Consider the following 23,658-nt stretch of genomic DNA (forward strand, 5'->3'; position numbering starts at 1 on the left):
CAAGCAAATGCTCTTTTTCAAACCAGAAACAATTCTGTACTACCATAGTTTTTAAAAGGTGATTTTTCTCTAAAAGTCTTATTTCTTTATACATATATATTGTTACGACAGCGGGGATCACGTGACACTAGTAACACGTTATGTTCTCGAAGGTTCGTGAACCCTCAAGTGTTTACTAGATTTGCGGTATTCTTGTATATATAAGACCGTCAAGAAGTGATGGCAACAATGTAATTGAATTGCAGACAGAGATAGAGACGGACATATACTTTATGGACAATTGAGTTAAGCGCGGTAGTAGGCGTGAATAGGTCGTTGTGAATTATACCGTTTGTTAAGTGACTGTGGAAATTAAGTGTATTGCAAAGTTGTATTGAAAAAGAATAAACTAGTTTTATTTAAGGAAGGACTTGTATTGCTAAAGTTTTTCGGAATGAATTTCTACAGAAAATTAACAAACGAACAGAGACGTAACAATATATATATATATATACCAGTCACACAACAACAGTATGTAGAGTTATGCTTAAACATGAGTGCATATATATATATATATATATATGTGTGTGTGTGTGTGTATCCCCATTACACAACAACAGTTAGCATGCAGACATAAGCCTATATTTAAGAAGTGGGTTAGTGGTGTGGGTGTATGTATATGTATTTATATACCCAACAATATATATATATATGCAACAACAGGGGAATGTAGACACATGCTTTACATCCAAAAATCTGGCAGGTAATAAGGGAAGTAATTAGATCCCTGGAGTGATTGAGGATTTAGTGGTCCTCCTTCGCACCATTCACAAAATTAATTAAAGGCAATGTGAGAAGAAAAAATATGCACATACATGCATCCAACTGCATATACATACATATACATACTAGTGAGAACTGTAAATATGGTGTTGGGAGAGGGAACAGAGGCAGAAGCGAAGAGATTTAAGCAGCCTTCACTTATCAAGTGGATATATATATATGAGTCACAGAACTAGTTAAAATGTAGGCACATGCCAGCCTATGCATGTACATATAACAACACTACAATAATTTTGAATTGAAACCATGCATTTTTAGAAATTTAATTCATATTAGTACTTACATTTTCACTTTTTATTGTGTAAAAAAGAAATATGAAAATGCCCTGAAATAAAAATAAAATCAATTACCTAGTCAAACAACAATAAACAAACATACACATATAAGTAGTTGAAGTTTATGTATCTTTATAGACTCCTTCTGCCTTATTGTTTTCTATGATGAGGCTTACCATATGGAACATGAAACATAGTCTCAGGAAGAATGAAAAACTCTCGGCAGAAGAAGTCCATAAAAAAAAGAAAAGAAATATCAACTGATAAATGCACTGGGAAAACCAGCCCTTAAAGTAGAATAAACATAGTTAGCATTTAAGTACAGAAAAATAATCTCTCTCTCTCTCTTTCTTCAGTATATATATTAACCCTTTCACTGTGACTAGGACATATTTCCCATTGCACTGAGAAATATATATCCCAGCCGTAGTGAATGGGTTAATAACACCAGAATGGCATTTATCTTTCAAACTTTAATAAACCATTTATTTTATAACACAATGAAATGTTATTAACTTTGGAGAGTAAGTGTAAATATTTTAACTAAATACACTACTCTAAAGACAAAAAAGTTCTATACAATTTCCTAGTAAAGATTTGAGGAACAACTCTATTAAGATTGATTAAAAGAAGGAAAAAAAGTTCCACATAATATAAAGCAATACTTGTGAAAGGTACCATTTTCTTATAGTTTTAGCTAAATTATTACCTAATCAGAACTTTCTGAATTGTTTATAGTGCATTAGACTCTGATTGATGATTATAATTAATAAAAAGCCTTGCAATGACAGAAAATGTCAACTTCAAATGACATATCTATGTTTATGTGTTAAAATATAACCGTTTCTTAATAGTCAAATATTTGGGCAAATACCTATTTTAGAGAGTTTTATTATGTGCTATAAATTTATTGAAACAGATTAGGAAAAACAAACTGCTAGAAAGTTTACAGATGTTACAAATGATGTTAAACAAATTACAAAGCATTTCTCACCAAGAGAGATGAAGAGACTGAAAAGAAGTAGTTAAATACATTTTCTTCAAAGTTGGTGAACAAAATGCTTGATGTAGCTACAAGCAGAAGTAACAAGAAAATGAAGAATGAACGTCTTAGCATTCCAGTCCTGCAAACAAAACAATGTTTAAAGTATGAATAAAAAACATCCCAATAAGCTCAATGTCAGTGCATTATATTAGATCAAATCAGTTTTATAAATAACACTCTGTATAAATGAATGTAATAAGTTCTTGATAGCAAAACACACACATCATCACAAAATTTGGTAAAACATACAAAAAAACAACAATAAAACCCTAGTGCTTTGAAAAATTGGATCTTACTTCATTAGGGGCAAAGGCAATCTAATGATCATACATATATTTCTCAAGATTATATGATATAATGTAGCACTATTTATTTAAGATTATTAAAAAGAGAATATACATACAAACAAACAATGTACAGTATGCCTGCTAATAAAAAGCCCTTGAGCTATAAGAAACACAGTGATCTGCTTTTCAAGAGAATGTTTATACTTGTTATACTTGTGTTATGCTGAATGAGTTAGTTAAAAATGATGCATTAATTTTTTTTTGTTATTAAGCTACATATGTTTGGGCAATTTTATAAACTGATCAACCAAATACCAAGAACCACAAAAGTATCAAAGCTATAAGTATCCTTTTCTTACAGCATCCTTCATGATGTTTTCAAAGATATCAATCATGGTTTAATCAGTCCAGTTTATTTTTTATACAGAGGATTTACTTAATTATTTATTTATTTACCAATTCTTTCTGGCAACAGAAAGATGACTAAGGATTGATAATTTGTTAGATATAGCCCTATAGTAAGCATGCTGCTTGAAAAATTACCTGTATTCATGGGCACCCGCAGGAAGGAGCAAGGGAGGTCACTTGACCTCGCCCTGGATTTTCAAAAAAAAAATTACTAGACATGTAAAATTCTTCTTCTATGTTATTGTAAAAATTATAAGGTATTTGTAATTACAGGGTATTAACAATAGCATGATTAGTGTCTAAATTAGTATCTCGTTGATACAGTAATTTAGAGGATATCTTAATCGAATCATAGTTTTATATTTATTCAGCCCATGCCAGAAAAATGGCGACTTCCAGTCTTCTATAGAAGAAAACTATTTAAATTTCATAATTTTTTCAAACTTGAGTTACTTGATCCCTCTAATTTTTTTTCTGCGGGAGCCCTTGTCTATATTAATGATAATGATACCTTATTTATGTGACTTACAACTCTTAAAGCACTTTTCCTTTTATTGTTTCAACAGTGCATGTCATGATCTTTATGACGTCTACTTAGTTGGGAATTGAAAATCCTTTACATGTTTTTATTAGAATATAAAAATATTTCACACAATAATCAATCACTACTTCAAGATGAATAATTTCTGAGTTGAAGTTCTTCTATATGAGAAAACTTTATCTTTTGTTAATGAAGGAATATCAGAATAGGAATAATTGTTCTCTTACCTATTCAATATTTTTATCTGATGTTGTGGATTGACTTTTTTCTGTCTTCCTAATTCAGCTTTCACAGTAAGGTATAGTAAGATATACAACTATACAATAAAGTATTTATAATTAGCATATCATAATCTTCAGAAAATAAATAATTTATCCTGCAAAACTACCAAAAATACATATCTTAGCAGATAACTTCACATAAATAAATGTTCTAGAATTTATATTTTTCAATTGCTAAGAAATATACACATATGATATATATTTGTGAAAATTCCTCTATATAATTATCCCTAATGCTAATGTCTCATCACTAATTCTGTTTACCTTTCTGAATGGTGTCTAATAAAAAAAAGTTCTCCAACATTTAATTTTGTTTCCAAAAAGTTGATTACTGTTATCTTTAAGCATATAACCTGATCATATATTTCTCCAGCTGAGAATGTGAATGTTTAAATGTTAATAAAGTACTTAAAACAAACATGGTAAATCGGTTCTGAGCAATAAAATAAACAAGATAAATGAACAAACTTATTTAAATACTCAATAGGTAAATGGGTTATAAAATTGAAAACTAATTAACATAAAATTGTGTATTTTTGGCAAAGATTTATAATGATTGCTTTCAAGAAAGCAAAACATTAATGGTAGGATAAAAGTATAACATAAAAGCCCTTACCACTACAATAATAGTTCCAGATGTCACAAATGCATAAAAGAAACTTGTTCCAATTAATAACCACCAACTGTTAGAGAAGAAACAGAATAATCTTGGATCATTAATATATAACCTTATACTTTATACAAAAAAATTTAATCTTATGATTTAAAAAAAAACTGTCTTATGTTAAACAAAAGTGTAGTTTGAAAATATAATTTCAATTATAAATTCTAAATTAATTTTCTATTAATCTTAACTTACAAAGCAAATATGATTTACAAGTACCAAAATGTTGAATGACAATAATCAATATGATAAAAATGTGACCTATCTAACAATATATAACATCATGTGCATCTCACATTTCAAGATATAATTGTAGAAGTTTAGATACTTGTAAGTATATAAAAATTATTCTAAACTTCTTCAAATTGATGTTAACACTAAAATTGCCCTTTCTATTAAATTCTGATTATGGGTTACTATGTATTGCTGATATGATTCTAGACTAGTAAATCCTGTAAGTACCTAGATTGTTCTAGAAACTTTTGTCTTTATGAGCTAGATCCCCCACTCCACCTCACATTATACAACTTCCCTTGAAAGTTCCTTTAATTAATTTTTCACCATAATAAAAATATAGAAAAAAGCTACGATTCAAACATTTTGTAATTATCTTTTCTTTATCATTTGAACTTTAAGATATAATAACTTATACAGTGTGATGGTAGTTTTCAAACATTTACACGAATTCACTGGTTTGGTTAACTCACCTGTCAAGATCAAACCCTTCCAAAACTTGTGCTGCAAGAGTTGCTCCTACAACTATTACAGGCACAGCTGTTAAACAAAAAAAAGTAGAAAAATAAAAATAACTTAGAATATACACTTTATATCATTTAAGATGAATTTCCAAAAATAATTGAAAACCTACATCAATTAAGTTAATGATTAAAACAAAGAGATATATTTTGTAGCCATGAGAAATTAAGGACCTAGCCATTCATTTCATTCACTACTCTGACATTTAGCCTCCACTAAGGATTTAATTAAGGTGTTTTTAATCAACAAAATTTACTTAGTTTAAATATTTTTAAGTTGTTCCAATTTTTTTAATGCATCAGATTAAAACTAAAGGTTCCAGTTATATACAAACTTGGGTATTCTATCTTTAACAGTGAATACATGAGAGGAACATCAATAATTTTGTTAATTATTTATAACCACCTTGTTATCTCTTTTAACTTAATCTTTCTACTTAACACTATATTTTTATCACAATCACAAACACATACACAGAAATCATATTAACAGGAATTTTGGGAAATCACATTTTGAGAAGGGTGTAGTCTTATTTCACTATCAGGTTTTTTTCATAGTAAATAGGCCGATTATTTGTTTAATCATACATAGTATGGACTGTTGGTACAAACTATTGGAATGAACTATCAGCTCTCTTAGAAGGCAGTTCCAATCACCTTTCTAAAGTTGGTCTTCATCAGAATAATATGATGTTTAAACATGCTATGTTAATTACAAACTTCCATAACTGATATAAAAAAACAAGAATTTTGCTACATCAATGTAGTAGCTTTTCTTGGATAAATAAACTGTTTATAAAAAAAGATACTTACCCCACCCCATTGCAGCAATCTTTTTTTCTAGGTGTTGTATGGTTTTTAATTGCACAAACTCCATGCAAATAGTAAGTTCCATACACAGATGCATACAGATAGCTGCTAATAAGAAAAACATCACTAGGGAAACAACATGTGGATAGTACTCCTGAAAAAATAGAAATGAATTTCTCTTGAAACACACACAATCCCCATTTAACTAAAAAGTCAATAATTCCAAATGCAATATTTTAAAAACTATGATGAATTTCAATAAATTATACACAAGCCACAAGGAAGAACTGCACGTTGATTAACTTTTGTATGTATAATTTAAGATAGTGTAATTACTACACATTAATACTATTGAGGAATACTGAACAGTGCTACCATAATAATAAACACTTACTAAATAATATTAATAGTATGTTTCTGTAGTAGCAGTTCCTAAACTTATGAGGGTTGCAACTCACTGATGGATTTTAAAAGGTACTGGGGTGGATCACAGAATAAGTATGTTTGTTTAAAGTTAAGCACAAAGCTACACAATGGGCTATCTGTGCTCTGCCCACCACGGGTATCGAAACCCGGTTTCTAGCATTGTAAGTCCACAGACATACCGCTGTGCCACTGGGGAGGCAATAAAATAAGACATAAATTTATTTATTTTTAAAATGTTATGAAATAATGACCCTAAAATGTTCTTGAACAAAAAACAAAGTATTACATAATATAATTACAGAAATGTAGAAGATCCGTTCCCTCTCTCCAGTTTTGTATAGGTTCTATAGAATTGCATAATTGTTTTACAAATACATGCAAAATACAGTGCATTACTGTCTTTTTAAACAAGACTTCTAAATAGTGATGATAATGTTGGTTATTTGTGGAGCATTAGCTGTAGGCAAAGAAAGGTATATCATCAGCATTACAATATTATATTAAGAGAAAATATTCTGGTTATATAAATCACATTACTTTGTGAAATGACTCATACAGAGCTCCCAGGAAACAGCTGTAAGTGCCAAGAACAGCCATGCAAGACTGAATCTTTAAAGCTGTCAGAGGTCCTTTAATTCTTCTAAAAGAAATATAAAATAAAGGCTTACAAGTGTACCAAAAAATCACACCAATATTTTTTCTACATTTTTGAAGTGTTCCATAATACACAAATTTGCAGCCACTGATATATGGATATATTACTCTTAAACTAGACTAAACATAAGTAATATCAACAAAGTACCGAATTAAACATTTATGTAAGTGCATTACCTAGGTGCTGGTATTGGATATTAATTAAGTTCATTATAAGAAATAAAAAAATTGTACAAAATTCATTTTTTGAAATATAAGCACTGATCCTATTGACATTTAAACGAAATTAAGTTAATACTAGTTTGTGTTGATGAATATATATTCAGCAGTCTTCACTAAATAAGGTTGTTTGTGTGAGTGACCAGTAAGTACACAAAATTAAATGGGTTCTTATGTAAGCAAAAAATTTCATTGTTTTACTTTTTACTCCACTTAACACTCATGTACTGATAAATATAAACTGTAACTGTTTAAAAATGAACATTCCCTACTAACACATTAACAAAGCTCAAGACAAGAAAGTGGCCTATTGTGTAAATCATCAACTGACTCCCTTTCCTACACCACTGAAACCTTTTACTACAAATAATTGTAACATTCTTATTGTACTCTTTGCTGTTAAAATTTTGAAAGTAACAATATTTTTTGAGACATTGCTTGCAAAAGTATTTGCATTTTTAGAATAAATGAAAAATTATATTAATGTTAATAATTGTTTTTTCTATGAATGACTGATATAAGTTAACTACATTACCACTTTATTAAGGTCATTACAAGAAATAAATCATGTTTTACAAAGTTTACCAATTAAAATACAAATGCTGATCTGCAATAAAGCTGTAGAGCTTAAATATATAGGTCATTACATTAAAAGGTTATATGAAGGTGTTGCAAAAACCATATTAAACATTCGATAACAATTATTTTTCTTTACAAATGAGTTAACAATGACAAAAGTAGAGTACTAAAGTATTTAAATATTTTGAAATATTTACACCTACCTCCAAAATACCAGTAGAATTAACACAGTCACAAGGACCAAACATATGCATAAAGCACATCCAATACCAACAATGACATCAAATCTTTCATGAGTATGGGGGGCCTATAAAAAGTTTATGAGTTGTCATATAAAATTTAACAAAGATGAGCTATATTATAAAATGTAAAAAAGTTGTGATCTTATGAATACAAGTAGATTAACCATTCCTATTTTAAACATTTTCAGTCTCATGCATTCAAAATACTCTACTGTATTTTATTAGAACTATATTCATTTTTTTTTATTTGGTAAGAACAGGCCTACATAAAGCTTAACTGTAACAATCTGAACATATACTTTTTTTTTTTCATCAATAAAAGATTTGGAGAATATAAAAGCTTCACCAAAAAAGGTTTTTATTTCAATCTTTTGTAACTTTTTAAACTTATTCCAGGCATTTTTGCTAATTAATTGTGACCTGGGCCTGCTGGCTAGCCAGTGCAGGTACCTCCATTATTAAATTAAATGACTGTTGTTCAAACTGTTAATAAAACTTACAAACTCAATCAAAATAAATCATTAAAATAGTAATAATAAAATAACACAATATCATGTGTAGCAATTAAAAGGTTAGTAAAAAAACAAAGACAATGGAATAAACTATCAGAAGACTTGAAATTAGAGAAACTATTTTTGACACATTTGAACAGGCCAAATTAATATGTCAAAACTAGTTTCTATAATTTCAATTATTCTGAAAGTTTGTTCCATTTACTAGGGGTATTTTCACTAACTTATTAAAATAGTATTTTTTGTACCATATTTTAATTATATTATTATTATTTTGTTTCTATATACACTACATATTGTTACGTATCTGCTTGTTTGATAATTTTCGGTAAAAATTCTTTCCGAGTGATTTCAGTGATACAAGTCCCTTCTTGATTAAAACTAGTTTATTATTTCTCGTTACAAACTTTGTAATACACTTAATTTCCACAGTCACTTTAACTTAAACACACACTACAATTCACAACGATTCACGCACTTTAATTACAGTCACTACAGCTTGCTTGACTCAATTATTTGTCTCTATATCTGTCTATATGCAATTATATCTCCACTTTATTTGTCAGGCTTATATATTAAAATAGAGGGCACCTAGAAAAGACTAGAGTTGCCAGAAACAGTCATAATCCTTCTAGAAACTCATGACTATTATCAGTGTCACGTGACTTCTGCTGTTGTAACAGTATTCTTGCTATTATAGCTAGCATATAATAGACACTAACATCAAACCACAGCATAGCCTTATTTGATCAATCTGGAATATAATGACATACAGTGCCTTGCAAAAGTATTCACCCCTCTGCAAAGTGTCCATATTTTGTTGCAGTCTGAGCTTGCAATCATGAAACTCAGAAAGATAAAAAAATGCTCATATTATGTAAGTTAAATTTTCAAAGAAACTTAGAATATTCTCAATTGCATAAATATTCAACCCCTTTGCTACAGCAACCCTAAAACAGTTCATGTGCAAAAAATTATTTTGAAAGGTCACAAGATTAGTGTAATGGTCTCTGTCTGTGTGTACTCAAATTGGTTTAACTTGACTTCACAGTAAATGCATCTGTTCAAGTCACAACTCACATAGTAATATGACAAACCAGCCATGAAGACCAAAGAGTTTTCCAAACAAGTCAGGAATAAAGTGGTATAGAAGCAAAGGTCAGGAGAAGGTTACAAGGAAATTTTAAAGTCACTGATCATCCCTTTGAGTACGGTGAAGTCCATCATTAAGAAGCGGTATGTGCTTCATAACACTCAGTCACTACCAAGATCAGGCCACACTTGCAAACTAAGCAGCTAGGCCAACAGAAAACTGGTTAGGGATGTCACTGTAAAGCCAAAAGTGACTTTGAAAGATTTGCAAAATTCTATGTCTGAGATGGGAGTCAGTGTTCATACATCAACAATATCCCAGTCATTACTCAAAGCTGGCTTGTATGGGTGAGTGGCAAGAAAGAAGCCATTACTAAAAAAAAAATCATCTTAAGTTTTGTATGAACTTTGTGACAAAGCATGTAAATGATACTGCAGACATGTGGCAGAAGGCTTTGTGATTAGACAAGAAAAAATTGAGCTTTTTGGTCTAAATATAAAGCATTACATCTGGTGTAAGCTCAACACAGCGCATCACCCAGTCAACACCATCCCAACTGTCAAGCACAGTGGTGGCAGCATCATGTTATGGGGATGTTTCTCATCAGCAGGAACTGGGAAGTTTGTCAGGATTGAGGGAAAGATAGATTGTGCAAAGTACAGGCAAATCCTAGAGGAAAACCTGCCTGAGTCAGCCAAGAATCTAAAACTGGGTCGAAAATGTACATATCAGTAGGATAATGACCAGAAGCACAAGGCCAAAGCGACACTGGAGTGGTTTCAAAAGAAGAAAGTGAATGTCCTGGAATGGCCTAGTCAAAGTCCTGACTTGAATTCAATAGAAAATTTATGGCAAGACTTGGAGATTGTAGTCAATCAATAATCCCCAATGAACTTGTCAGAATTGGAGCAATTTTGCCAGGAAGAATGGGCAAAATTTACACCATCCAATTGTGCAAAACTGGCAGAGACCTATCCAAAAAGACTCACAACTGTAACTGCTGCCAAAGATGCTTCCACAAAGTATTGACTTAGGGGGCTTAATACTTATGCAATCAGCAAATATCAATTTATATATTTTCTTTGCAGGTTTTTCTGACATTCAACCTCCTTTACATATAAAAGTGATAAGTTTAATCGTTAGAGTTTTGAATAAAAACAAATTCATTAAAAACTATAAAAATGTGACATTATTGTAGGAGTTGAATACTTCTGCAAGGCACTATATGCAATAACATTAATTGTATATGTTATGAAGTACGGATTAAAACTACAAATACTTACTGAATTAACAATTGTTGCCAAAGCTGCAAAAAACCCTGTTTGATTACAGACACATACTATGTAACTTCCTTTCAGAGTTTGTTGACAACCATCTAGATGAAATTTAAATTTTCTGAAATAGTACAAAAAAAATTCATTTGAATTGACCTAAAATGACCAAGCTTATCTAAAAATGTGATGTTCCATATATGTATTTCCAGTAACAAATAACCTTGGGCTCTAATTAAATGAAATAGTAAGATATAATATATTGTGATAAAGGTACCAGAACTGCATGTAGAACACTTTGCACTTGTAAATTGTGATATTAGGTATTATTAAACTAAGTACGCTGCTGTGAAGCAGAAATCTGACATTCATTTTTAATTATCCGCGTTCACAACTTGAAATTAAAATATTGTGATCATGCAAAAATTAATGTTTTAGGAACTGTATGAAATTAAGCAGGATACTTAAACAATATATGATTTTTATTTTAAAAGCAAATGCATTCTTGAGAATTCCTGAATCCTAATCTGTTAAGAGAGTTAATATTATCTACTGGGTTAAATTACCATAGAAACTATAAATTTTATTCAATAATACAAATTCATTTATTTAATTCTTTAAAAAAAAGTGCATGCTTGTATGTTGTGTGTAGGCTTGAATTCAGCTTTGAGCTAATGGGGTCTCATATAACATTCAGTCTGCTTAAGGCTTAAGCTTAGTTAATTTAGTTAGTAAGAGCATAAATATTCTCATAGTACTAGTCAGAGAAAATTTCTTAACATTCTAATATGTCATAGTGGAGGATGTGCACAATACCATACAAATAGGAATGCCTTATTGACCATTCACATTGCTAACCTCACTACAGATCATCACATATGAAGATGAATGTTACTCTCAAGATGATGGCAATTAATAAGTTACAGTATACAGTACAATTATAGAGCAATGAAGACATTTTTAGAAAAGTATACTTACAATTATTGCCTTTTAATAAATCTCAAGACATGTTTACATTTGCAGTTACTAGCAAGTTATTTTCTCAGAACAGTGTTTGCTGCATTAGATGAGAGGACTTTCTTTCCAATACACTTGATAAAAGTAAATTATGGCTTACAAAGTATCATGTAAGTCACATTAAAAAATACCTTTCCTAGGATTTCAATACGTTTTTATCTAATTGATTTATCAAACTTTATGATCTTAAGTTTATTTCACGAACATAAGCATGTAGATGTTCACCTGCTGCTAGTATGATATATTGGATCCCTCCTTTGTATTTTTGTAATATGCATTTAACCAGATTAAAATAATCTTAGCTTATTATACGTGATTATAATTCAGTATATATATATCATTACTAATTTATTGTTCATGTGATTGTTTTTTAATAATTTTGAATGACATACATTTTATATCAAAAATGCTTATGTTTTATACTTTTGTGATTCATCTTGACTTACCTACCTTTTCATTCTGAAAGTTTACTTTCTTTTCTTTGGACAAAGTGACTCAGTTATGAATCTAGGCAACCTTAACCCTATGTGCATGGGTGGAATTCAATGTGTGCATGCTTGAACCTTGTACAGAATGTCATTTAACATGGTATTTTGCATTTGATGTCAGAGCTATCAACATTTCATGTTATCCCACACTGCTGATTTTGCAACAGTTTCTATGTTAGAGTACAGAAAATACAAGATAGAATATTCAAGAATATCGAAAAACTTCAGATTTGCATTCATGAGATTGTAGAGGCTATACAAATTCACAAACTGTAGATGGACAGAAAGATTTTAATTCTTCACATAAACATCATCTTGAACTTTGACTTGTCAGAGTCTGGGTCAGATTGATTTTGGCATTTTACAGACATATTTTTTTACAAAAACTTGAGTAATACATCTTATTTTTTCTATACAACAGACTCATGCCATTGACTAATAGTTTGCCCTATTTCATAAAGATACACTTCATAAATTCGGAAATATAGTCAACATTACTTCTTCAATGCAAGGTCGATTCAATGGACTGACCCCATGCACATTCAGTTAAACAAATGCAAGTGTTCAAGTAGCTACCTTATGGCTGTATGTTAAAGAAGTATTCATACTGATCAGACTTTCCAATTTTAATCTTATCAAATGAGATGTAGTATTTAGAGTATCATGGTAGTTTTCTTTTGAGTAAATTGTTTTGCTATTTTTCACATCTCTTTAGCAAATACTCAAATATACCTTTTTTGTGGAATCGAGTTACATATAATAGAATCTTTTCTAATTCCTGATAAATGTCACTGTTTGTACACATAAAAAGAAGCTTTTACCTATAAAACTTGTATTGATGAGAGTTTATCCTTAAAATCATGAAGTTAAAAGTGTTTATTTTCATTTTGTAAGTTTGTATATTTAAAATTCTGTGTAATTCCTTTATTTCTCCAGTGTGTTTCTCAAATTTTACATCTATTTGTTCATAATATTACATACTTATCAGTTATAATTTGTGAAGTTTGTAAAATGACAATAATATACAGATAAGTACTTTGAACAAGACTAGTTCTTGACACATTAAGTATAATGAAATTTGAACTTTGCATATAGTTTCAATGAACATTGTGGATAGATTTGATTTGCTTTATGTTGTTGTCAGAGTATAAATACTCCATTTTTTTTTAATGTTCATTAACCTGTTCTAGTGTTACATATTCACATCTCCTTTATGTAATTAGGAAAGATTTTCCAGCATTACAAATGAATTGTTCAAGATGTTGTCATAGCTAGAACAGCTACTAATTTTACCCTTTTGTAATTGGTTTAGAATATATATTTATTTGGGTATGCTCAAGTAATTTTTCTAAACTTCCGTACAGTTTCTGCATGATGCTCTTCACACATCTGTGTGGACATAAACATATGCAAAACCTATTACACGGGTAAAGGTTCTATACTGCAGCTCTGTTCTTAAGTCTCAAATTAGCATGTATATATTTCTGTATGAACTTATAAGAAGGTAGCCTATCCAAACAGATAATACAGAAATATGTACATCTATCTTGGGATATATCTCAGAATCGTATGTAGGCTATTAGTTGAAGAACTTAACCCGTGGACTTGTGGGATAACTTACTAAGACTATACAATTAGGATATTTCCATAGCTCTTTCTCTTAACCTAGCACACTAGTTGTGATATCCATCTTGTTGTCCTTCTAAAGGACAATAAGCTTAGATAACACTTCAAAACAAGCGATGTTCTTAAGCCAGTGTGAACAAATGGATATTTAAAACAACACCTGAATTTTGCCAAAATGGTATGTGTGATGAAGCTTATGAATAATAGAGCCTGGAGGAAATACACTGTATTTAATAAGAGCATGTTGAGAAGTAATTAAAGTTTCCCATATCCTCAGCACTGTTTGAGTATACTTGTTTGTTCTAATCTGATATGTTTGACTTAACTACAATAAATATAATACATTTTCTTTCTTACTCTCTTATTTGCAATATACAAGAGAAAACTTACCCTTCTGCAAAAGAAACCACAGCACAAGAAACATTTTGAACTCCAATCTAAATTTTAGAATAAAAGCAATATAACATTGTCATAATATTATAATAAATTTGAGCAAGATACTATCAAGTAAACATTAATGCTTATAAACATAACAATCCATTCTTCTGAACAGACATGCATAAATGTAAAGTTTAAGTAATTGTTGTAAATTCAGAAATATATCTAACATCACAAAAATTACTGTTAGTATAACTAACTTATGTCAAATAATTCACTGTGTGTTTTATAGAATAAGGACTTTTAACTAATAAAAATGCAACAACAAGGATGTAATTCTAGTTTTCAGAGATTGTTAATATTCAAGGAAGCATAAGCACCACTTTTGTATGAATTACTAACATATCTTAAACGTTTTTTCAGTTACAGTTTTATTTATCATTTACATATTTTTTCCTTCTGTTTTTGAGTTCACCTACTTCCTAAATGCATGTTAAACACTGAGTGAGTCATTTTTATATTAAGAAATTAACCAACACAAGGTTCTCTTAGTGTTGATGTATTCATATTAAGTTCACATATAATTGCATAAAACAAATGTCAAGTATTTAGTTATGTGGTATGTAATTTCATGGTCTGACAAGAAATAAACTCCTATAATTTGATGTTAAGTGAGACTGGTTGGAGAAGTTATACTGACAGATATGATGTAATGTTTTCCAGTTAAGATTGACTTAGCTTTTTTTTGCTCCACCAACTTTCCAACAAAATTAGGCAGTCATGTAAAGTAAGCTATAACTGTTGATTATTGAAAGTGATAAAGTTTATTGCAAATACTTGCTTGATCATTATTTGTGATATGTAATATTTGTCAGAGATGTTGAATATTATTCTTTCTTGTAATCTTACAAATTAGGTTTTTTCCTCGTCTGGTTCTCTTTAATAATTTTTATAATTCTTATTATTACACTGTGCCTTGTAGTTTGATATTGACAAGATGGCTTTTTCTTTGAAAGTTAGTGTTTTTACATGTGAAATGTTTTTACACTAAATTTGTTAATTTCTGAAAGTCGTAAAACTTTTATTGTGCTTAATAAACTTGTAATTTATTTTATTTATCCTGCCAGTAAATTGGTTGTTTCATATATTTCATTAATTGTAATTATCATGCTAAATGTATATCATGTTATATATTCATTGCAAAGTTTTCTGCAACTCCTTTCCTCTTTCATATAAAACACGAGAAAAGTTTGAGCTATTTTTCATATGTAAATATTTGTCTATGACTTTAACCAAAACTTGGTCATGAAATATGCAGTATCAACTAAAATGGCCAAAAGAAGATACTTAAATAAATCTAATTGATAATGGTGTTCTACTTTATTGTTAATAGCTTTATACAACAATCAAATGGAAAGTCTGAAGCTCCCAAACCTGCTAATATCTTTGTAGAGAGTTAAATTGTTAATATAATTTTCCACTTGCTCAGATATTAACTCTGTGGAAATAAACAAAATAATTTATTTTGTTAGACATAAAAAATAGTATTTTTCATTGTGCCTCAGAACAGAGCTCATGAATGATTGTTTAGGAACTATGCCTGCTAAATTATTTCAGAAAACATATATTTCCTAGTATAACTCTTACACTGAAGATAGTCAAACAAAACAGCATCACATTTTCCTTGTCCAGATTAAAAGCAATAACAACACTTAGGTAAACTATCCCCCAATCCTGCATAACAAGAGGGTCAAAGATTTAGTTGCATGGAATACATATATAGTTTAAGAACAATTGCAGAAGAAACAAACAACTAAGTACTATTTCATATTCTGCTAGTCAGTCTTTCAGGTTGAAATGATGAAATTTAAATAAATTAAAGCTGAAATCAAAATCTTTACAGCAGGACTTGACTCTTTTAAAGTTGAGACAAATCTTTTTTAAAAATGCCATAATTATTCTAAATTTTGCTAGAGGTGCATTATGAAGAACAGGTTTCATTCAAGAAAGCTTAGATACGTTTCACTCAATAACTTAAGTATTTGCAGCCTTGTTTCTGATGAGATACAGTTATTGAACAGGTAGGCTTAAATCATTTCACCACTTTGTTGATCGTTAAATATTATGCAATTTAAGAAAATTCATTAATTATAAAAATCATTAACTACTACTTAATTACAAATTTTGAGGTTATTAATAATGAAAGGTTTCCTGAAAATATACTTTATGGTGTAAGTTTGGTATTCAATATCCTGAAGAATTCAGTATATGTAATAGTGAAATTTGTACAACTTACAGCAGTGTACAATTATTGTAATTATGTTGCATGTTTACTTACTTTAATGGAAATTTTTCTCTTCAGAGTTAATTGAACTTTTAGATCATTAGGTTCAAATCCAATCATTTGGTGTCTAGACTTTAAAACCACTGCCATCATCGAGGAGCATAGTTGAGTTTCTATATCATGATCACTGAAACAAATACATGTGGTATTTAGCTACAAATTTCTTATTTCTGTATCAACATACAATAATATTTATAGAAACTCAATATTCAAACAGTCAAGCAATACAAAATCAGAAGGAAGGACTGTGTTAAAAACAGCAACTCAAACCTCTGATAAATGACATCCAAATGAACAAAAACAAGCCCAAACAAAAGTCAAATAAAGATGCTACACATATCCTACATTATAGACTGTGCTCCAGGGATCCTTTTGATTTGTGCAACATCTTTATTTGACTTTTGTTCTGGCTTGTTTTTGTTCATTTGGATATAATAATGTTTATATACCTATAAATAAACCATACCAAAACATGTTTCAGATGTTCATTAAAGGTTTTATCAACTATGAAAATATTACAAATAATGAAGAATCATACACATATATATATATATATGTGTATGCTGTTTATTTGGAACTAAACAATAATACAGCCTTCACATCAAACCTGAAATGGAATGAAACATCTAAAAAAAATGTAGCTAACCAAATTTTACATTATTAGGATTAGAATGAATTTCAAACAGGTATTTGCCTCTGAAATTCTGACAGCCTTTCCTTCTTGAATTTGCTCTCATGCTGTCAACAACCATGTGACTCAAAGGTATGTCTTGGTGCAATGCAGAACATGCAACGTTTAACCACAATTTTCCACTCTCTTGCTTTCCATATGACTTTTTACATATGCATCAAGATAATTTACAAAGGCTCTGCTTTCCAATCATAATTCAGACTTTTTAGTTACATAAATTTCCCAGTTGTGGAGAAGTGGGTGGAAATGTACTTTAAATCTAGGTAAGTACCTGTTCAAAATTTATTCTAATATTAAAAATGTAAAACTCAAGTTGGGTAAACATATTTCTAAAATACTGATAGCCAGAATATCCACATTTAAAAGGAGATGGGAACCTGAGAAGGAACCCCATTAAAGATATGACAGAGCAGAGCCAGATTAGAATTGAGAATCATAAATATTTGAAGACCTGGATTCTAGGAGAATGAGTGGAGTGGAACAGCCTAATTTAAAAACTTGACCTAAGGCACTCAGAATAAAAACATTTTTCTCAGTAGGCTACCTCTTTACCCTCAATGCTCTTTATTTATATAAAAAGAGGGTTAGTTAGGGTAGTAATGTATTTACCCAAGGAGTCAAGAATGAGAACACATGTGGTGGCATAAACATGTTGGAGAAATGCTATGGTTGTTATATTATAAGTAGATATCCTTCTGGTTATTTTACCCATTTATCCTCATCTGAAAAACATCAGTGAGTTCTGAAACTGGTTCAACCAGTGGGCACTCAGGTAGAACTGAATAAAGATATATGGTGTCCTGACAATGGGACTCAACAACTCGAGAACAGTGCAAAGGAAACAGAAAAAAATTTAGATGTTCCTATCCTGGTTGGAGCTATGAGATATCCCTTGAGAATAGCCATCCCACCTTAGATATCTCTAATGCTACACAAGGCACATAGAGATGGGAAAGACATCATATCTCCTGAGGCATCATCTGCTACTAGATAGCATCCTCTTTCCATTTCCATAGGACATTATCTTCTTATGAAAAACAAACAAGGTTGGAAGTGTGTCTACAAATGCAGAGGATAAAGTAGCATGTCAAATTTTGATAAATATAGAATCTACTAAGAGAATGGGAGACTAAAAAAATATTCATATGGAACAAGGCCAAACACAGGAATATGTACTCACCTGCAAAAGTCCTGGCTGTAATAAACTGTATAAAAACAGAATCTACTAAAATTGGAGAAACCACTTTTATTTCATTTATTTTTTAATCAAATGACTTCTCAACTCAAGATACTCATGTAATTTTTAACAAGGGTTTTGGGTGTTATAGAAACACCTGAGTTGGCATACACATCATAGTTGTGGGCCCAAGTGATAAGTAAGCAGGTAACAGAGAATAATTCACATGCTACAGATTCCACATGTCTTAGAGAATAACCATAGTTGGCAAATGAAGAGATAGCAAAATGATGTAAGTAGAATTTTAGAAATGTATTTAAACTTATCCACATCCAGACCTATAATATGTCCTCTGATGGGTACTAAGACCAGGAAGCCAAACACATTGCCAAAGAGCAAATTTGATGAGATGTAATCCAAAATTCTCTTCAAAGGTTTTTGAGTACAAAACAACAGATACGATGGATCAGATGCACAATCTACTTTGTTAGTGTGGATGAAGCAAAATACCCTGGAGCAAGATTCATTATAAGGGATAAATAACTTTTTTCAGCCCCTTTGGAAAATTCTGTTCATGTAATATAATATTTAATATCTCTCATAGGATATAGTGTTTATCAGAATGGAAATCTTGGTCATTATGGGTAGGTAATAAAATTGGTGAAGACAGTGGTTACTTTCTCTTAGAGCCCTAGTGTTTGGTACAAAATCAAGGGCTTAAATGTTAGATCTTCTCCTACCTAAAGTGAACAACAGAAGAGAATATGTCGTCAGTGAAAGACATTATTAGAGTGAGCAAGTCACTCAAAGATTTAAAAGGAGGGGTAGTGAGATATAATACAAGATATAAGTCCTGTTGAGAACAGTATCTAGTGACTTGGGATGAAGAAAGTGAAAGGCTCATAAACGATTAGGAATATGTGGGGATAGAATTAAGAAATAGAGAGAGAGAGAGATGGCTTTTGTGGCATCTAAGGGTAGCAAAGAGGACAGCTTTGTACTCAATAATACAAGAAAGAAGGAAGTTAACATCATGAAATAATTAAGAACATGAAGAAGGAAGCAAATTGGAGAAAGTTAATTTCTATAGCACCAACTCCTGAATAACAAGATTGATAAGGAACCAGGGATGAACCTAGGGAAGAATATGATAACATTCAAGCTACTTAAGAAGAGAATGTAGCTTCTCTTATAAAGGACTTCATAAGAATCAGCCATGGGTTAAGCTATAGACAACAAACTTCATTGTGGAAGGTGGATGTTCATGGTTGGTATAGAAGATGACACCAAAGAGATAACAGTATGGAATCCCCTTGAGATATTTGACCTAGCAGGAGAAACCATGGTTGAGCTATCCAGAGTGATGTGATTAGGAAAACTCAACATTCTAATGAACTGATCTTGGTTACTACCCAAGGAAGAATATTATTAAGAGAAGGCCAGGTGGGCATAGGGAAAATATTCTCCCAGGATGGCAGTTGCATCATCCCCACAAAATAACACAAGCACACAGTGTAGCAGAATATTAACAGACAAAAATAAGATAGATTAAACTCAATTCTAATTGAATAGTTATATATGTTGCTATATGTTAATTCTTGCCTGTAATATTACGTAGGGATGATGCAAATGCCATCCCTACTACCTTGTTTCCATTGTTTTGAATGATTTATATTAGCCATCCCTACATTTACTTCCTTTCTTGAAAAGTTTTTTTCTTTACTTGTTTTTTTTAATGCAGTGTTTCAATAGATATAGGAAGGTTGTATTTAGAACCAAGTTCTAAATACAATGAGATTCCAACCATAATAACTATTATTGGCTGGTAATTCCTGTTTCATCCTGTACTTAAGCTTTTTAAAGGAACATCAAATTTCTGTAAAAAACTAACTGCAAGGGGTAATGAAAGCATCGTTTACAATAGAATTGTGATTTTTTATAATTACTACTAGTTAAATTATAATACTTATAAAAGTGAATCATTCATTTGAAACTCAGTGAAATTGGTTGATACCATTATTTTGGTTTTTGAGTTGTCATGTAATAAAAAAGAAGCAGAAGAAAGAAGAGCAAGAAATTCAAACTTTTTGTTATGATATTTACAAATATTCCCAGAATTTATGACTCAGTCATTACATAGATATTGTTATAAAAGGAAACACTGTATAGTATTGTAAAGTTCTGATGACCTAGTGAGGATATATTTAAAATACCATTTTTACGAACAATCTGAGCCATACCTACATCAGCAGTGCTACTACATGACTAATATATGTACACACTCAGCATATATACTAATTAATGACTGTTTTACTAAATATAGATTTGTAGAATTAAGCATAAGTATTAATTTGTTTCCTAAAAATAATTGTGGATAATCTCAGAACATGTTCTACCAGCAAAGCTAACAATTGTTTCAAGTTTATGTTATACACCCAGTGCATTACAAAATCTTCTCACTGATCCAACTAAATGGCTTGATTGACACCACCTAACTACAGATTTTTATACCATGTCTATCTATAGCCCACCAATCTCATATCACATACTTCAATAATTCTCATTTCACAGAACAACATACTTTTACGTGTATCTTATCACAATGGTCAGGTTTTGGAAGACCAACTTCTTTACAGTAGGTGTCGGTGGCTTGTTGGCAATAAATTTCAACTATGGATAAACAGGAACACAGTCTGTTTGTTATAAAATAATATATTAAAAATAAATATAATGTATATACAAATGTTCTTTACACTGTTGGTTACCACAGTTGTATCCAGAGCTTTAAATAATTGTCTCTTTTTCGTCAAAGTCCATACAACACAATTAACAAGACGAATTATTCTTCTGTACTCTGTTATTACAATACAGTTTGTGATAATTTCACTCTAAAAATTGTCACTATACATTCTTTATTGCTAAACTCACGATTATACAGTCTAGAAGTAGAAATACATAATGATTTTTCGACACGTATATATACTCCAACATAATTCTAGAACATTCCATGCAATAATACTCAATTAAACCAAGAAACTCAGAAAGTTCTAGCAACATGACACAATAATCTCACTATTGTAAACAATTGCTGATTCATAACAATTGAACTAAACAATGTATAATTTGTAAATAATTTAGTAAACAAACTTACGATAAATTATCACTTTTAAAAATATCTAAAATGACACCCACACTATATAAACTATCTAAACTGTAATGCTAGCATTAAACTTCAACTGAAACAGTCGTGTATATCTAACAATAAGCTTCAAGAAAAATATTTCCAATATTTTTCTACTATATACAAAGACTGTTCTCAGTTCATGTTTACAGTCAATTCATACAATCTGCACGAATTTGCAGTTTCCTTGATGGTCTCATTGTGGAACTGGTCGTTATGGAGGTACAATATCCACCTCATGATTCTTGTACTGTCGATTTTGCACCTCTGGATGTATGGTCTATGTGGATGATGAACTGCTTCTCATAGAGGAAGTTTGGAACTATTGGATGGCAAATATGATGGCCAGACACTCTTATTCAATCATAGTGTGGTTCTTCTCACTACTCAACAACTTTTTACTAATGTACATTATGGGAAACAGTCTGTTTTCATTTTTTGCTGACATATTATTCCAATTCCAATGTCTGATGCATCAGCGTGAATGATAAACAGTTTGTTGAAGTCTGGCATTCTAAACATTGGGAAAATTCCTAACCTTTTCTTCAACTTCTGGAATGCCATCCGCTGTGGTTGTTCCCACTTCATCTTGTTGGGTTGGCCTTTTTTTGGTCGGAACAGTCAGTTGTGCAGTGACTTGTAGTATGTTGTGGTTCGTTGGTACCTCTCAATGTTTGTCACATGCTCCAATCCCCAGTGACACTATTGACATTCACTAACTTGAGCTTACCATCAATCATGCACTGTTTGATCATGGTGATAGCACTTCCTTCTTGTGGTGAACCTGACAAGTTGTCTTCATTCTTATTCTTCTGGTAGCAGCACCCATGGTTACATTCTCTCTTTTCTTGTTTCTTGCCAGCACCATCTATATAGGTAGCTCCAGCTGCTTTATGTTGAGATTTCTGCTGTTGCTTGTTGGTGACAGACTTGCATCCACTCGCAATGTGCCCCATTTTATGATAAGCATAGCATTTCTTTACTCATTTGTTTGTTGACTTCTTGTCACCTTTGGTAGCATCCTGCTTCTGGTCAGTCACCCCTGGTTTCAACTTTGACTGGTTATTCTTTGACTTGCCAGTTATACTCCCTCCACTGGCTTCCATACCACGTACTGGTAGCTTGATCATATTGTCCATGTCTTTCGGGGCTCTTTCCCTCAGGAACAGTGACATATTAGTGAAGCATGTGATAATGAACTGTTCCCGTATTAGTAGAACTACCAGTCCTTTTAAACTATCTTCACACTTGGCCATGTCAATCCATGTTGTGAATTAATACACTAGACGTGCCACAAACTGAAACAGTTTCTCCAGTGCCAGGTTTGACTTCTCTGAACTTCCAGGGATAGCCTTCCTGGGTAAGTTCATAGTGTTTCAGCAAAGTCATTTTTAACTCTTTCAGCATGGGCTGGGGCCCTGGGACTGACTCGTAACCATTTTGTGCTTGTTATAGTTTTCATGCAAAAACGTTTAAATTAGTAAGCGTATATTAACGAAATTTCGCAGATTATCAGTAAATATTACAATGCTTTCATATGCAAATTATCAATTTTTTATTAAGTCTTAAGGTTTGTAAAGCAATGTTTTTCTCATGCTTTTTTTTCTTTTCCCATGTTGCCTATCGAATATGCAAGGTAATTTTCATTTTAAGAATAAAAATACTTTTGTGCAACACAAAATTTTCAAATTTCACATGCGAAATCTTATAATGTCCAGATAGTTATCAAACATTTCTTAAGTAAAAACTTTATATTTTGTCTGTTATTTTCAGTAACGAATCTCTGTACAGGTTTCGTCAATTTGACCGATCTCCCAACCATGTAAAAAATAGGAAATAAATATAAATTATGCCTTTTTCATTCTAGAATGA

The 23,658-nt window shown here is 31.0% G+C and overlaps 1 protein-coding gene across 1 annotated transcript in view; it reads right to left on the reverse strand.

Moving 5' to 3' along the window:
* Positions 1-3,999: 3,999 nt before the first annotated feature.
* The window catches only part of LOC111084922 (adhesion G protein-coupled receptor B2-like), a 46,326-nt gene continuing 26,667 nt past the window's right edge, over positions 4,000-23,658 (reverse strand). Inside the window, exons 6-14 of the mRNA XM_022381536.1 lie at positions 16,732-16,864; positions 14,406-14,452; positions 10,897-11,008; positions 7,970-8,073; positions 6,852-6,954; positions 5,892-6,042; positions 5,031-5,097; positions 4,276-4,342; positions 4,000-4,032 (exon numbers count right to left, since the gene is read on the reverse strand). Coding sequence (XP_022237244.1) covers positions 4,000-4,032; positions 4,276-4,342; positions 5,031-5,097; positions 5,892-6,042; positions 6,852-6,954; positions 7,970-8,073; positions 10,897-11,008; positions 14,406-14,452; positions 16,732-16,864 — 817 coding nt within the window. The remainder of the gene's footprint in view (positions 4,033-4,275; positions 4,343-5,030; positions 5,098-5,891; positions 6,043-6,851; positions 6,955-7,969; positions 8,074-10,896; positions 11,009-14,405; positions 14,453-16,731; positions 16,865-23,658) is intronic.

The sequence above is a fragment of the Limulus polyphemus genome, unplaced genomic scaffold, assembly GCF_000517525.1.
Source record: "Limulus polyphemus unplaced genomic scaffold, Limulus_polyphemus-2.1.2 Scaffold172, whole genome shotgun sequence".
NCBI lineage: Eukaryota > Metazoa > Arthropoda > Merostomata > Xiphosura > Limulidae > Limulus > Limulus polyphemus.